This window comes from Aquarana catesbeiana, linkage group LG01, assembly GCF_042186555.1.
Source record: "Aquarana catesbeiana isolate 2022-GZ linkage group LG01, ASM4218655v1, whole genome shotgun sequence".
NCBI lineage: Eukaryota > Metazoa > Chordata > Amphibia > Anura > Ranidae > Aquarana > Aquarana catesbeiana.
Window position 1 is genome coordinate 168741297 of NC_133324.1, and position 16307 is coordinate 168757603.

The window sequence follows — 16307 nt, forward strand, 5'->3', positions numbered from 1 at the left end:
AACGACAGCTTCTTCAAATTTGCGAATGGTCAGTAAACCATGAAAGCACAAACACGAAATTAGCAAAAGGGGTTCAAAGGGTGGCGCTCAAGAGCTGAAATTCCTCGTACTACGTCACTACATTCGTGTTTGTGGCACAACAATTTATGTAATGTTAGTATGCAAGACAAGCTCCTGGCACACGCCCTTTTGACAAAAATCAGACGCTCGGTTGCCCAAACAATCGTACCGTATGTACGAGGCTTTAGATGTAGATGCCAAAACATTTGATATGCATTTCTGTGTGCAGCCCTTCCAGTGCTGATTTTTTTTTTTTTACTGTGGTCAATCACATCTTAGCACTAATTAAATGCAGACTTCACCTTCTATAAACTGACTTTGAATCAGTATTGGAAGTTAAACTCTGGGCTAAACATACTGGGTGAGATTTACTAAAACAGGTGCACACAGAATGTGGTGCAGCTGTGCATAGTAACCAATTTCTAGGTTTTAATATCAAAGCTTATATGAACAAAATGAATTTGGAAGCGGATTGGTTACCACATTCTGTGTGCACCAGTTTAGAGTAAATATCCCCCACTATATACTTTATAAAATCGCAAGAACTTTGTGTACCCCTGCTAGATCTGTGTAACAACCTAGTATGAAACAACTCCTGCACTTCTCTGTGCAGGACCTTCCTGTGTATAGACCATTTCTTGCTCCTCTCCTGTTGTGCAGGGGGACTGGGCCTGTGTGGGCCTATTGGGTCCCGCCACAGACTCTCTGCAGCACAGTGATGATATTCCCGTATGTGTTAGAATTGAAGGGTTTGAAAAGGCATTTGATGCACACAAAGTTAATTTATACCCTTTGTGGCTTAGATGAAAGTCTTTGTGCTTGTAGTTCAGCTTTAAAAGAAATTGGCAATGAAAGTATAAAAGCATTTAGCACATACACTTAAGACAATTCCAGCGTTTAAAACGGCAAGTTTTACACTCAAGACAGTTCAGTAGAAGTAACTCGTACATCACAGCATCATATTATTGTCCTTTTTCAGCCAGAACCAATTCTTCCACTTACAAATCAGAAGAGGAATGCTCAAGAAGCAGGCAGTGCCGCATGCAGCAAACAAGCCAGTGCTTTTACTGCAATAGATCAGAGCTGAATTCATTGCAGTTATCGGTTTACTGCCTGCATGCAATGCCACTTTAAAAAAAAAAAAAAAAAATCTGGAATTATCAGACTAGAGCCTGACCTTGTAGCAGCTCTGTTCTGTTAAGAGAAAAAGTTGCAGGGAAGAATACTAAAGCTGAGATAATTCTCAGAACAAGAAAAAAGGGACAAAATAGGTCAAAAGGTTTACCACAAAGTACCCGTGTCCCCAAATACCTGGGTAGGAGATGCAGATGCAGCACTTGACGGAGGAGGAGAATCTGACTGGTTGGAGCCGGCATTCTGAGACTGGTTAAGTTTTCTGCCGACAATGAAAATCACATAATAGATTACAGTCCATAAGAAAACCTTTAGTATTGCACTCATTGCATTAGTGATGGCAGACTTTTTTAAAAAAAATTTTACACTTTAGAAAAACATATCTTCATATACAGAGGAAATGTATTTTTTTTCAAATCAGATCTTCATATACAGAGGAAATGTAATTTTTTTCAAATCAGGAGTGTAGTGCAGTAACTAGTACACTGAAATTTTAGATACTGTAGTACATACTTAGAAAGAACTCGATCTAATAGTTGCTTATCTCCTTCCAAATATCCAGGCCACTCTCTCTGTATTTCTTTGTAAACAAAATCCTTAAGCGTATATGAATTGTCCTTTGGGTTCAAATTGGCAACCTAATGGAGAGAAAAGTAATGATAAATAGGATATCCGTAACCAGCATTTCTCCATTAGCTTACAAAAAAAAAAAAAAAAATTGGTTAATGGAAATGAGAAAACACTTCTATGGCAAGTTCCGGATTCCTTCCAAAAAGCTCAATGTGCAAAAAAAAAAAAAAAAAATAGATTTCTTTACATGGCAGAATGCCTGTCCCAAGCCATGCATGTCCACTGCCAACACCATTGTTCCTACCTAGATTGGCATGATAGCATAGCTTTCAAAATAAACATTTTCTCCTCAGTGCACTGGTCACCCATACACTTGGTGGGCTGTCACCAAGATTCTGTATCATCAGTGAGGAACTTCACATCTCATGTTTGCATGATGTCACCAGGTTCTAGTAAATGCATGCAAGTCAAGAGCACAAAAAAGTGACAGGTGCACTTATGTTAGTATGGAGATTACATTAACCTGTGACTGCCAACAAAGAGCACATGTGGGAACATGCAGTTCTGTAAGGCTATATGCTGCCAATCCCAGAATAGTGTATCCAGGATATGTAGCTTAATGCTGGAGAAAGCATTCTATTTGCCTAATATAATAGATAAAAACACTTTGGCGTGGGGATTCTCACAGCATTGTCAGGACAACCTATTAATATACACTACCTTACTATACTTAGGTTGTCATTTAGAAATACTTCTGCCTGCCCAGAGACCTACAGCTCCACAACAGGGCATGTCACTTCCCAGTATATATATTAGATTTCACTGCAACACAGCCTTCTATAGTCTTCAGCTGGTCCGAGTCCTTTAAAAAGGCTTGGCTAAATAAACCAAACCTCAGTGACATAGTATAGCAGAGCAGCAAAGCATAATTCATTTGATACATGCCACACCAGAGTAATCATTTGCAGAGTATCTATGCCGGACTTGACTTCATACATTCTAAAAGCTAATAAAAATATATATATATATATATATCCTCAGTACTGTGCATGAGTGTTTATAGATCACTCTGCAGGGTTATTTTATGCTGAGAAATATGTAATTAGATATTCTGCTTCTTAGGCTGCATTCACACCTGAGCGTTTCAAAGCTGCGCATTTTTACCGCAATTTTGTTCAGGTCACCAATGTAGAAGGCAGAAAGACACCTGTAATCTGCCCCAAAAAAGCTAATGTTCTTTTGAGCTTAGGGTGTTTTTCAGGCGTTTTGCTTCAGGTGACAAAACGCTCAGATGTGAACAGGTGCCATTGAAATGAATGGGATTTTGCTTGTTGGGCATTTTTCAGGCGTTTTACAAGCATTTTTGAGCTGAAAATGCTCAGGTGTGAATGCAGCCTTAGGGTCCTTTCACAAAGGATGGATCCGAGATGATCTACCCAGTGAACATCCGCTTGCTCAGCGGGGATCGCTCCGTGGATCCCTGCTGAGCAGGCAGATGACAGGTCCATTGCTGCACACTGTGCAGCAACGGACCTGTCACAGTGTCGCTCTCCTCTATGGGGGATTGGATGACGACGGACCGTAGAGACCGTCGTCACCCGATCAGAAAACGGATGGAAAAGTAGGTTTTTCCTCCGTTACACTTTTTCGGATCGAAGCGGGTCGGATGTCAGCGGACATGTCACCGCTGACATCCGACGCTCCATAGGTCTATGGAGGGTCCGTTGCAGTCTGCCTAAAAAACTGACAGGTGTACCTGAACGGCTTGTTCATGTGAAAGAGGCCTTAGTCTACCTAATCTGTCTGGAATGAAACTGGACCAAATTTCCTGTTTCAATGCATCTAGCTTTTACAAGAAAACATTTTACTTGCACTAAGTATGCAAGTCAACTAGCTAAAACACAACCACATGACTGGACAGCACTGGAGGCTAGAACTTTCTGAAAAAGTACCAAAAATTACACAAAATGTAAAGTAATCTGAGGACTAGGCATGTTATAATAAATAATGAAATACTTTGCCTGTCTCCTTTAAAGCTTGTGACTTTAAGCTCTCCACTCCCAGCCATGTGACCAATGTCCTTGTGTTGGTAAGGTGCCAAAATCAGTTCAGGCAGACACAACAGGCCCTGACCCTTTGACCAGCACTAAGGACTTAAACATTACCCACATTCTGGGAAGAATGGATTCTAAACAGAAAAGACTAAACATTCTCATCATGCACACAAGATATAATCAGTGAAAAATCTGGCCCAAACACATTTAGATCAGAAAAACATTTGCATGATTAGCAGCAGTCTGAGACTCCTGTGGTCACTCTAGGTCAACAATCAGGCCCCATTGTCACCTGAGCATAGTGGTAGCTCATGTTCCAGCTCGTGTTTTTGCTCCTGACCATTTCCGCTTGTCGTGAATAGGCCAGCCCGTTTAAGTATGCGCATCAAACGCCCTAAAGAAGCTCCAGAACCTTGCGTTTGTAGCGCAACAAAATGCCTGTCTGCTACCTGCACTTGGTACAATAAAGAATTATATATTATACATTTATATTCCATGGTCGTGCTGAACATGGGTTGTGTACCCCGGATGAAAGCATATAGAGGGAGAGCTGGTTTAGATATTTAAAATGAAAGGTGCCGGAGAAATCTGCTCAGTATACGAAATGTGCATGCAAGTTTATGTCAAAATTGGCTTTTTAGCAGACGATGCCATGGAGAGGCTTTTAGCCTGCATTCAAACTTTGGTGTTTTGAATCACGGGCAGATTTTCCGTGATTCTGCCCGCAATTTGAAAGCCCAAGAAAACTTCAGGAGCTACTTTTGGGTGACAAGCTTCACACATTGCGGGTTGCCACGATTGCAGCACGACAATCCCACACCGCGATTATAGGTGTCATTCAAATGAATGGCATCTCAAACGAGAGTCCCATGATTTGTCATTCACACATCGGCACTTTCAAAACGTGGGCAGAATCATGGCAAATCTGCCTGCAATTCAAAAACACTGTGTGTGAATGCAAGCCTGAGAGCTGGATGCCAGCAATGGAGGTAAATTACAAATAAAAGACAAGGCTGTGTATACAGCTTAGTATTAGGATCTAGAGTCCTTGGGCACAAAAGCAGATCTGAATGCTAGCCCTGGTACCTGCACTCGCCAAGTGTTATTTTAAACACCTTGATGGATATTAGAAGCCTACTTTAGGGGCACACATACACATGCCATTTTAGGTAGTGCAACCAAAATCTGCAATAAATCTTTTTTAAATAGCACTGGCATGAGACGTACACAAAGGCCATAAACCTCCTACAATCACACTATACAGTGTCTTCATATGCTCAGTACTAATCAAAAAGAAAAGGTGCCACTTGCCAACCCAGAGCATTAGTATGTAGATGAATGTGGCCTCAGCCAGCGCCGCTCCAGTCACATCCCCCTGACATGTTTCGCCCCACTCACCGTCAGGGGGATGTGGCTGGAGGGGCGCTGGCTGAGGCCACATTCATCTACATACCAATACACTGTTAGTGAATGGCACCTTTTCTGTTCTTTGATAAAGCTCCTACACCTTTGAATGGTGCACTGACACAACCTCCTTTCACTGCAATCGTTGGGGAGATCTCCATCTTAGCTTAGAGCGGCACTGCAAAATTAATTTGGATTAATCGGCTTGGCAGCCTTAAATGGGCTAAAGGGATAAATTGCCTAACTTCTCAAAACAAGAGGCAATTTCTTCTTTTAAAACATCCTCGCTACCTTAAACTCACAAGACTTATTTCCCCCAAAGGAACATGAACAAGTTTAAAATCTCATTGATTAAAAATCTCATGTGTATCCTTTTTCCTAAGTGGAGGCCCATATGAGTCTGAAAATGGTTAATTCTGCCCAGAATGTCCTGTAAGCTGAAGTCTGAATTTCAGTTCACTTCTTAAAATACACTATGTATACTTCTGAAGTTCACAGCAGTTATTCAAGAGTATTCTAGAATTTGATCCTGCATTTAGAAACGCAGGGTTACAGATGTTTGCATTTCTGGTTTCTAGTGAAAACCACACTCCTCTGCCCCTTTCCTAGTGTAATGGGTGTTGGGCTCAGTGACAGAGAAGAGTACAGGCTTGTACTGTTTCAAATGCTGCGGAGTACAAAGACCCAGTCAGTGCCATTTAACCCTTTCTACCCAAAAGGTCCTTTAAATTTTTAAAGTGCAAACAAAAAATGTGGCTTTGTATTTTTATAAAAGGAATTAATCCTAAAAAACTACCAATATATGATTTTAGTCAGGCATTTATTTCATCGCAAGGAAAAAATTTAAAAAAATAGGGTGCTGCTACGCTGTCTGCTTACCACAGCTGACATGAAGTTTGTTCACCAGTCAAGGTGTAGCAATGCCCAATATGGGTGTGCATGGATTTTGTAACAGAAATGATCAGCTTGCTGCAGCTAAAAATAGAGCAGTGTACCAGTGGCGTATGATGAGCTAGCACTGTACTAAAGCAGAAGCCTTGCTTGCTGACATCTGAAATGTAAAGTAGCAAAGAAGAATTCTTCCCTCTGGTGCTAAGAGGCAGCCAGATTGTTTAACCCCTTGTCATATGTAAAATATGAAATAAAAAGTTTCAAATGCAACAGATTAGCCCTTGGCTATTACAGGGCATAAAGTACCGATCACTACAGCAAAGCTCATTTTTGGGCTTCCCCCACCCTCCTTTTACAGTACAAGGTTTTAAACACTAGAAAACTGTATGCAAATCCTACGACTTTCAGTAGTGGTGTAATGCACTGGCTGTTTCCCAGATGGTGACCTCACCCTTAGCATAGCTAACTGCCTTCCAGCTTCCACTGATAGCCCTCTACATTTCCATATAAAGGGCAAGGTTTGCAATGCCACCACTTTGAGCAGAAGCATTGCATACATTAACAGAAAATGCTGAGTTTTTAAAAAGCCCATATGTACACATCACCATAAACAGCACAGCACTAAGAACTGGTACAAGTAAGAGTGGAGCTGCATGCGGATGGATTTGCACTTGCTTGGCAGCTAGCCATGCTTTACTACACCAGCCCATGTTTAAATAGATTTGTTATTTAAACACCGCGGAGGGGAATTTATACTCCATTTGTAAGCCAGTGTCCGTTCCTACAATGGCCTGCATGGTGTCTGCAAGACAGCTTGAATTATCTAAAGAGACGGAGGCCTGCCAGCCATGTGACCAACCTATTTAAGCTGGGAAGTGCCGAGAGGGTGGGGAGCACTGCAAAGTGAACGAGCCCCGAGGACGCATACACTTCAGAGACTAGACTTACATTTGTATTATGCCATCAGCAGGGGGTCAAGCAAATACTCTGTTGTATTAAGGAGGAGTTTTATAGCAGATGCACTTTGTCTGCCTGAATACGTACTTTTGAAGTTAAATGAAATGACAAAACATACATTTTGGGAGCAGACTAAAGCTTTGCACCTGACTCCTTTACTGAATAAGCCCCAAAGGACAAAAACAGTATTAAAAGCCCCACATTTTCCTTCATTTACATAAACTGGTTGAAAAGAGGAAGATAAAAGGGTTTTGCATAAAAAAAAAAAAAAAACAAAAAAAAAACACCCCAGCCCAGAAATAATTTCCTTTTGTGTTTTTACCACCACAGCATACAGGTTCCTGTGCACCGCTACCTGAACTTTCAGTTGGAGAGTGCGCATTCATCAAGTCATCGAAAGTCCTATCTCCCTGCCTCAGGGCCACAAGTCCACTGCCGGTACAGCCACTGTGCTTGTGTGTCCTGTTTATTCTTCCCTGATGTGATTCACCCTGCTTCAGTACATGTCCCAACATGCCACTGCACAGGATTGCCCGTTTATGCCTCCCAGACTGCTTTTCCCCCCTCAGGGCTACATGTCCCATAATGCCACTGTGTAAGTTCCATGTAGTCCTCCCTGGCTGCTTGTGCATGTCAGTTCAGACACCACCATGACTTGGAGTCTCTCTCCTGGGAAAGTACACATGACTATATAGGACCATGGAAGGCAACAAAGCCACCCTAAGGGGAGGGAGAGTTTTGGGGTGGGGCAGATCCATTCTAGTTGTCACAGTGGGGATCTGAGAGGTGCGGGTGCTGGTCTGTTTGCAACATGTTACACCCTGAATATTAGATGTAACATGTTACGAATGGTGAACTTATCCTTTAACTAAGAAAAAAAAAAAAAAGGCAAGATTTGAAAAGATGCAGCACTACAACCAAGTACAGAGGTCAGCTGCATTTCTTGTCAAACTCTAAAGTATGCAATGTCTAATCGAACTTTAGATTTAAAAAAAAAAAAAAATACATGGGTGTTGGTTCACTTTAGATCCTGTTATAATTTTCCAATCCTATGCAAGGTTAAAAGAAAAACAAATACAATATGGAGGACTGATGCTGTGTTAAAACATTTAAAACCTCAAACCACCAAATGTGCAGATGTCTTGTGCCCATGCATTAGCAACAGTAAAACAGCTACACGGTATGACTGAGCTAGTCTCACCTGTTGCAGGAGAACACCAAGGGAGTTCTTGTCTTTTTGATTAACGCCATCTCTGTGTAAACGTGCAAGTATCTCTGGTTTTTTATATGGCTTCAGTGCCAGTAAATGAATCACCCTTTCCCTATATGGCCGTTGTGCAATACTGTTGCTGATATTTGACTTTCGTATGGTGCTTGCAGGGTTAATAGGCGTAGACCTTTTCCTTTCTGGTGCTGTATCTAGAATACTATTTGCTGGTTTACGAATGTGGACCCTCTTTCCTATAATAAAAAAAAAAAAACAAAAACGTAAAAATACAAGTTAGGAAAAAAATGCCCAAAACAAATCTAGAGAGTGGCACTCAAACAAAATTGGGGAAATTAAAGCTTTTTTTTCTACGTCACTGAACAGAGGAGTTCTTGGGCAACAAAAAAACATTGCTATTCTTCGTTATTACAATCAATGTTCATGAAAGGTAGTTTTTTACATGCATATTGCTTCATTGAATTTGAAACCAAAATTTGGCTTTGTAGAAATGGTATTTCTTTTAGTATTTGGCAGACCTAACAAGCAGAAGTGCTAAAGGCAAGTCACAATGGATCCTGCAGAGGTTATAAAGTGTCATGGGCATATTTCCAGCGCCAAAGGAATGGTGCCAACCCAGATGCCAGACTGATACATTTGACTTGTACTTTTTAGAGAAGCTCAGATGTTCTACTTCTAGATTTCTCAGTGAAGCAAAAAGATACTCAAACAGCAAGCCATCTATAAGCACATACATGGAGAAATATTTATCCAGATGTAAAAATCAAAAATAAAAATTCTTAATCCAAAATATTTTAAGCAGAGGGCAAATTTAGTAAATTAGTAAGAGTAACTGTAGCTCAATGGGGCTGCAAAGTCTCATATTTGTAGATTGCAACTTCTGACCGACCCAATTTCCCACTGAACTCAATAGGCAGCTCTCGTGGACAAAGGTAACTGAGCAGTCTGAGAATTACAGAGCAAAGTATCAGCAAACACAAGCCGCATATTGTACTTTGAATGCAATTTTTTTTCTTTAAGTCTGCGGTTTAAATTTAGCCACACTTGGAAATTAAAGCAGATCATGTCATAGGCAGTGAATATCAAAAAGTTAACACATAGCGACATATGGAACAAGAGCACCGCATCTTCATCTAAACTACCTTCTAAGCCATGCAGATTGATTCCTAAACCAATTTTTAATAGAATGCTTAAAAGTTCATCTGTAGTCTCCAATTTACACTTACCTACAAATGGACCACCAGGTTTTATGACCTTGGTGCTACGGCTCCGGGTTTCTTCCTCTGCCTGGGTCATGCGGTCTCTTGTAAGCTGGTAGGAGTCGTTAGTGGCACATACTGTAATTTTATCCTGTATGAAACCCAGGCAGTTCATTTTCGACAGCCCCGAGCTTTAAAAGGGGTGAAAAAAAATAAAAGTAAAAATAAAATCCACAAGGTTAGATGAGCTTTAGTTTAACACAGAAATTCACAACTGGCAACTGCCCTGAAGAGTGGAAGTCACCCCCCAGAATCCACTGGAAAACGTTGGCAACCCTTGGTCCTGACACTTCTACTTGTTTCTCCTGTGACTCTCCACGTGACTTGCTAAAGACCAATGCTACCACTTTAAGTGTAAAGTGGATGTAAACTACATACATCCTGCATGTATCCCTACCTTGCAAATGTCACCCCCTTCAGCAGTAGGAGCCCTGCAAAACTCTGGAATCAGTGGGTGGGTCTTTTTGCTGGAGCTTGGTGGGCGGAGTTATGATGTCACAAGACTCCACGCTCACCTCTACACTCTCCTACTTCTGAGTTTTGAGCAACAACCAGTCAAAACTCAGGAAAGGCACCACATGACTTTAGCATACCCAATCATGCTGAGGTTTGGAGCAGCCAATCCTGAGAGGACTTGAGAAAAAAAGGAGGAGGGATGTGAAGCTGGAATCCTAGACACACTGCTCTCATGCTTGTTCATGAGATAAAAAAGGTGTCAGTCACACAGTGGGGGATGTGGAGACAAAAGCACATCTGTAGTTTATCAAAAAAAAAAAAAAAAAAAAAACCAAAACACACACATTGCTCAGAGCTGGGTTAACTCTTCGTGGGAATACTGGGCACAGATGACTTGACATACTCTACTGTACCAGGTAATAATTATAATTATGTATATATATATATATATAATCCACTTTAACACAGTCTTTTGACCCCATAAGAATAATAATTCTATTGCAACCAATTAGAAGCCATTTTAATCTGACTTTTTCTTTACTATAAAAATATCCATCAAGGCAAGTACCAATGCAAATACATTGCTTGGCCAGCCAATAGCCCAGGTAATGTGTACTGGCATCATCTACAACCCAAACCGCATACATTCCCATTAGTTTATAGGTATAAATGCAACAGGCTGCTTACCTTGATACGGTTTGCTGGATACAGTCAAAGCTGCCTTGGGGGTTATCTTTTCCCACGTTTGACAGATAGAAGTTAAAGTTGTGCATTTCATTGAGGCTATCCGATTTTGGAATCTTGATACACTGAAAGAGTGGAGAAAGCAAGGTAATCATTTGTTCAGTACATCTCTTAAAGTATACCTGTCAGGAGAGAAAATATGGAGGCTGCCATTACTGGCCTTTTTTCTGAAAATAGTGGTCGTTTAGGTTTAACACCGAGTCGTATGCAACACACGAGAGTCAGAATTCCTCATTTCTATACTTGTTCTGGTCCAATGACACAAAGCAATAAACCCAATGCATTAGCATGATGGGCAGGCAACCAGTAATTTCAGAAAGAGGAGCGGGGGAAATTTTTTTTTTTTTTTTTTTTTTTAAATGGGAGCCACACTATTTGTTCCTTATGGTCGGTGTAAAACAAAGATATTAAACAGATACAGCTATCAAAAGTATCTGATAGGACTGTAACACTACCAATGAATCCATCTATATATCCCCTAAAAAACAAACTACAAAATCTAGCAGTTTTCTACAGACATTTTACAGAACCACCAACCAGATTATTCCACTCATCTTAAAGTATGATTTAGCCCAGGTTCACACTAAATGCGGGTTTGAAATTGTGCAATTTCAGCTGAAATCGCCACGATTTCAAACCTGCATTTCAGTCAGACTTTGGGGGAATACACTAGTTATTATGAAAACCAGGGATTTTCTCACTTACGGTTTTGCCTATGGGACATGATCTGAAGGAAAATCTCAATGGTACACAGATGGCAAAAATATATCTTCCAAGCATTATAACCCCCAACCCCTTTACTACTTAAAAATAAAAAAAATAAATTAAAAAAAAAAAAAAAAAAAAAGTAAGAAGTTGGAGGGATGTTTTTCAGTCTCGGACCTTAATCTAGTCTTCTACTGGTGGCCGGTTTGTATGCTCCATTTGTAAGGCCAGAGGGAATGGTACCCAACTGCACACTAGCTCTTATCTAAAAACCATTACTGTGGAATTGGAAGTTTCAATCTTGTGCTGCTAAAGCTTTCAGACTGGATTCACACCATGTCCATTTAATTTAGCTCACGCTGATGGGCGTTAAGTGCTCTTTAGTTGACGTGCATATAAGTTCATTGTTCACAACGGGAGCAAAAATACATTTTTTCCTTCCTTATGTGTTGCAGCATTCTGTATTATGTTATCTTCCCAATAACTCCTTTCCAGGGTCTGTTCCTGGTTTCCATCATATTAGTTTATATCTCCCCACCTTGTCTGACTCACCACAGCACCATTAAAACCTGCTCACTCTTAGGCTGTGTTCACACTTGTGCGATCACAGATCTTGCATTTGATTTGCACCACATTGCTGTGCAGATTACATGCAATGTCTGTACGATGCAAATTCAGCCATACAAAATGTTCACACCTATGCGATCCGATTTCTGCACCATTTGACAGTCTGCACTGCGATCTAATATGGGGGTGTCATTAACTTTGCATTGACACCCACAGCAGTTCGTAGATGTCAGTGTGAACTGTCGGCAGGTGACATGTGATGCGGGAACCAGCACTGGAATCGCACTGGTTCCCACATCGCATAGATGTGAACCAGGACTTAATGTCAAAAGGCTAAATGAGAATCAAGGCCTTTAAATCCTTTGCCACACTAAAGGCAGTCTGCCTGCCTCTAAGACACCCACCATACATCAAATTTGCTCCAAACTATTCAGCAGGTCTGTGGCTATGGAGCCAAAAAGGTACACACTACCACATATGATAGCAATGTCCTGTTAAGCATCAGTTCTGGGTGGAAGTATTTAATATGTCTAGACTGTTGTCAAACACCATCTCCCTTGATCCATTAATCACCCTCCTCAATACCCGACCACCGGAAATGACCTCCAAAATATAAACTACCATTACAGGTAACAAACCACGACAAACACCTTTTTATTTCTTTTTTTTCTAACACCCTAGAGAATAAAATGGCGGTCGTTGCAATACTTTGTCACACTATTTGTGCAGCGGTCTTACAAGCACACTTTTTTCGGGGGGAAAAAAAAAAATTTTTTTTTTTTTTTTTTTTTAATTCAAAAAAGTGTAAGACAACAGTAAAGTTAGCCCATTTTTTTATATTGTGAAAGATAATGTTAAGCCGAGTAAATCGATAAACATGTCATGCTTCAAAATTGCACCCGCTCGTGGAATGGCGACAAAATTTTACCCTTTAAAATCTCCATAGGCAACGTTTAAAAAAATTCTACAGGCTGCATGTTTTGAGTTACAGAGGAGATCTAGGACTAGAATTATTGCTCTCGCTCTACCGATCGCAGCAATACCTCACATGTGTGGTTTGAACACCGCTTTCATATGCGGGCGCCACTCACGTACGCGAGCTCGGCGGGACGGGCCGCGTTTAAATTTTTTTTTCATATTTTACCATTTTTTATTTTTTCCACTGTTCTTAAAAAAAAAAAAAAAAAAAAATTGTGTCACTTTTATTCCTATTACAATGTAAACATCCCTTGTAATAGAAAAAAGCATGACCTATTAAGTATGAGATCCGGGGTCAAAAAGACCTCAGATCTCATATTTACACTAAAATGCAATTTAAAAAAAAAAAAAAATTGTCATTTGAAAAAAATAAAATGGCCCTTTAAGAGCTATGAGGGACGTTTTGACGTCGCTTCTGCCCTGCAATGACTTGGAGACGGGTGGGGGCCATCTTCCCCTCACTTGTCTCCATGTCAGGCTAGGGACAGGTCCGGATCGCGTCCGCTGCTACGGTAAGCAGCGGAGGGCACCGGAGCTCGGCGGGAGGGGGTCCCCTCTCACGCCGCCGATAAAAGTGATCTTGCGGCGAATCCGCCGCAGAGACCACCTTTAATCCGAAAGAGAATCGCCGGCTCTTGAAGAGGATATACCGGGGTTATGGTAGTTACCTGCTACCATAACAACGGTATTCCTCTTCAAAGACAGCACGTATATAGTCGTCCAGAGGGAAGGAAGCGGTTAAACACAAATTAAGATCCCTTCATATGAATACTGTCAGAAGAACAGTAGCTGGCCTACAGCACTCCCCTTACATTCTCCAGAGAGAATGGGGGATATACATGCTTCAAGAAGGGTTAAGTCAGGCTAGGTTTCAAACATATCCTGGAAAGCTTATACAATAAAATAGCCAAGCACTATCTGATGGCACAAACAGCCCTCAGGCTGCAAGACCTCTACAGTGCCAGAGCCATCATAAAATCTTTAAACTTCATGTTCTTTAAAACCAGATGAGTCTCTAATGCAATTAACCGGAACAGCATAGCACATAAAAAAAAAGCCACTCAGGAGTTTATTTTAATGTCTGAATGCTTGGCTCTAGGTCAGCAACTCGGTATTCAACACAGACCATGCTGCCATTCCCAACATGTAGCTGGAAGTGTTCATCGCTAGGCTTTGTAAGCATTTCTCCCAATGTAAAAAAAAAAAAAAAAAAAAAATGGTTCTAAAAAGGCTCGAGGTTTAGGACTTTATGACCTTCATGCAGGTAAAGCAGGGCATATACACAAACACCAGCGGGTTGAACAAAAAAACCTGACAGAGCCCCACATCTACACAAGCAATGTGGATGCAGCAATCTTCCCTGCAGGACCATTGTATTCTGACAGCGGGGATTCTCCTCCCCAAATCAGAATGCACAGATTCGAGCTGTGGGCTGCAAGTGCTGGTCAAATACTGGTTTCCCATCATGACCTTTTTGACAGAAGCTGGTTGTTAAGCCCAGCTTCTGCTAAACAGAGGAGTACACACATACCAAAGTTGTCATGTGTGGTGGAGGTAATCCATTTGGTGTAATGTGCAGGGGCGGACTGACCATTCGGCCACTCGGGCAGTGCCCGAGGGCCCCATTAGGGTTGCCAGCCTCAGTAAAACCAGGGACAGTATGTAAAAATCTGGGGTTTTTTTACATCTGTCTCTGAAATGTCCCTTACCAACATCCTTTTGGTCTAAAAATCCCAAGATTATAGCTGCCCCACCTCTCCAGTACCTTCTCAGCCAATATAAACATGTCTGTGTATACTGTGTGATTGTATACTGTGCGTGTGTGCGTGCATGTGTGTTTGTGTATACTGTGTGGCCCCATAATCTGATTGCCTGGGGGCCCCATGAGTTGTCAGTCCACCCCTGTGTATGTGTTTGTTGGATGATTTAATATTGCTTTAAGGCCAGATTATGTTCTGTGCCGTGAGGAAAGTAGATGTTTGAGCACATGTAAGCCCTTATGGGAATTTCCTATACCCTCCCACTGGAAAGGCAGTATTTGGGAACTGATGCAAGGAGGGGGCATGGCTTGAAGGGAAATGAGTATGGAATCCTTGGCAGGTTTACTAGCAAGAAGAATGATTTTGTAAAAGTTACCAAGTTAACATCTGTACAGAAGACACTTCCCCTTCCAAACACAATACTCTTTAACAAGTAAAACATACAGATAACTGCAGCAATACAAGAAATGGTAATCATGTTGCCCTTTAAATAACTTGCATTATTTGCTCCAATTATTTCTGCTAATAAGATTTTCAGTGGATGCAAAAGATTGGCCCCCTGCTAAGACCCTGGCAGCCAGTCTCCATCCCCCATTCCTGTTATAGCCTACAAAACACACACACAATTCACTTCAGTATAACTGGAAGGAAAAGAAAACATACCACAGAAAGGAAAATAGGGCCACTAAACAATTAGAAAAGGACCTATACTGTAACAATAAGGCGGAACATGCTACTGGGCAGTTAATTAGAGGAATGTCAAACGGAGATACGTAAAAAGCAGCATCAAAGGCCAGACAAAACCTGCTGTGACTGCCTTAGAAGATAATCATGGTAAATGTAGTCACAAAAGATTATCAGCCTTTCACAAACACAAGCAGCACAGAAGTCTTTCCAAGAAAAGCAAGGTGTCAGGCAAATGTGGAAGGAAAGTGGAGCTTCATCCTAGACCTCAGCGCAATTCTTCATAGATCACAAAAGCCACAATAGGGAAGCTGGAAAAATAAAATGCACACTTTAACCTGTGAATTGTGTACAGCAAACCAGCTGCATCGCCTTTACAGCCCTTTCCAAACAAACTCAAGGACTTTAGGAATAAGCAGCACTGAGTGTTTGTCCGAGATACAGTCTATACTGGAGGAGCTGTTTACTATTCCTATTTGTTGTATAGAAAGGACAAGTGTGTGAGGGTAAGGGGACAAGCAAGGGTCACCAAGTTCTTTTCTGCTGAAAGACATACTGTTCCAGCCTGGATTCTCTTATGTGCTTATGTTTGCACTGAGGGAGTCTGCAGGAATTTCCGGGGTCATCATCAGCACATGCACATCACATGGGCACAGACTGAGCACAAGATCAATGCTGGGCCATTAACCAGAATCAGTGGGTGCTTGTCCGGGACGGCACAGGTAAAAAAAGCACATTTACAGATCCGCTTTAATTTTTGCTTTCTCTGGCCATTTTTAAGCACTTGTAACTGAATGCAATAGGCAAAAAAAAGGAAGGAAAGGAACTACACTCTAGAGTGACTCTAAAGTCCATATAA

At 41.2% G+C, this 16307-nt stretch overlaps 1 protein-coding gene across 2 annotated transcripts in view; it reads right to left on the minus strand.

Moving 5' to 3' along the window:
• ELL2 (elongation factor for RNA polymerase II 2) overlaps nt 1-16307 on the minus strand; it is a 79750-nt gene that overhangs the window by 20231 nt on the left and 43212 nt on the right. For both annotated transcript variants that reach the window (XM_073624535.1, XM_073624534.1), the window contains 5 exons: nt 10698-10819; nt 9522-9685; nt 8272-8531; nt 1708-1832; nt 1372-1456 (listed from right to left, as the gene is read on the minus strand). In XM_073624535.1, coding sequence (XP_073480636.1) covers nt 1372-1456; nt 1708-1832; nt 8272-8531; nt 9522-9685; nt 10698-10819 — 756 coding nt within the window. The remainder of the gene's footprint in view (nt 1-1371; nt 1457-1707; nt 1833-8271; nt 8532-9521; nt 9686-10697; nt 10820-16307) is intronic.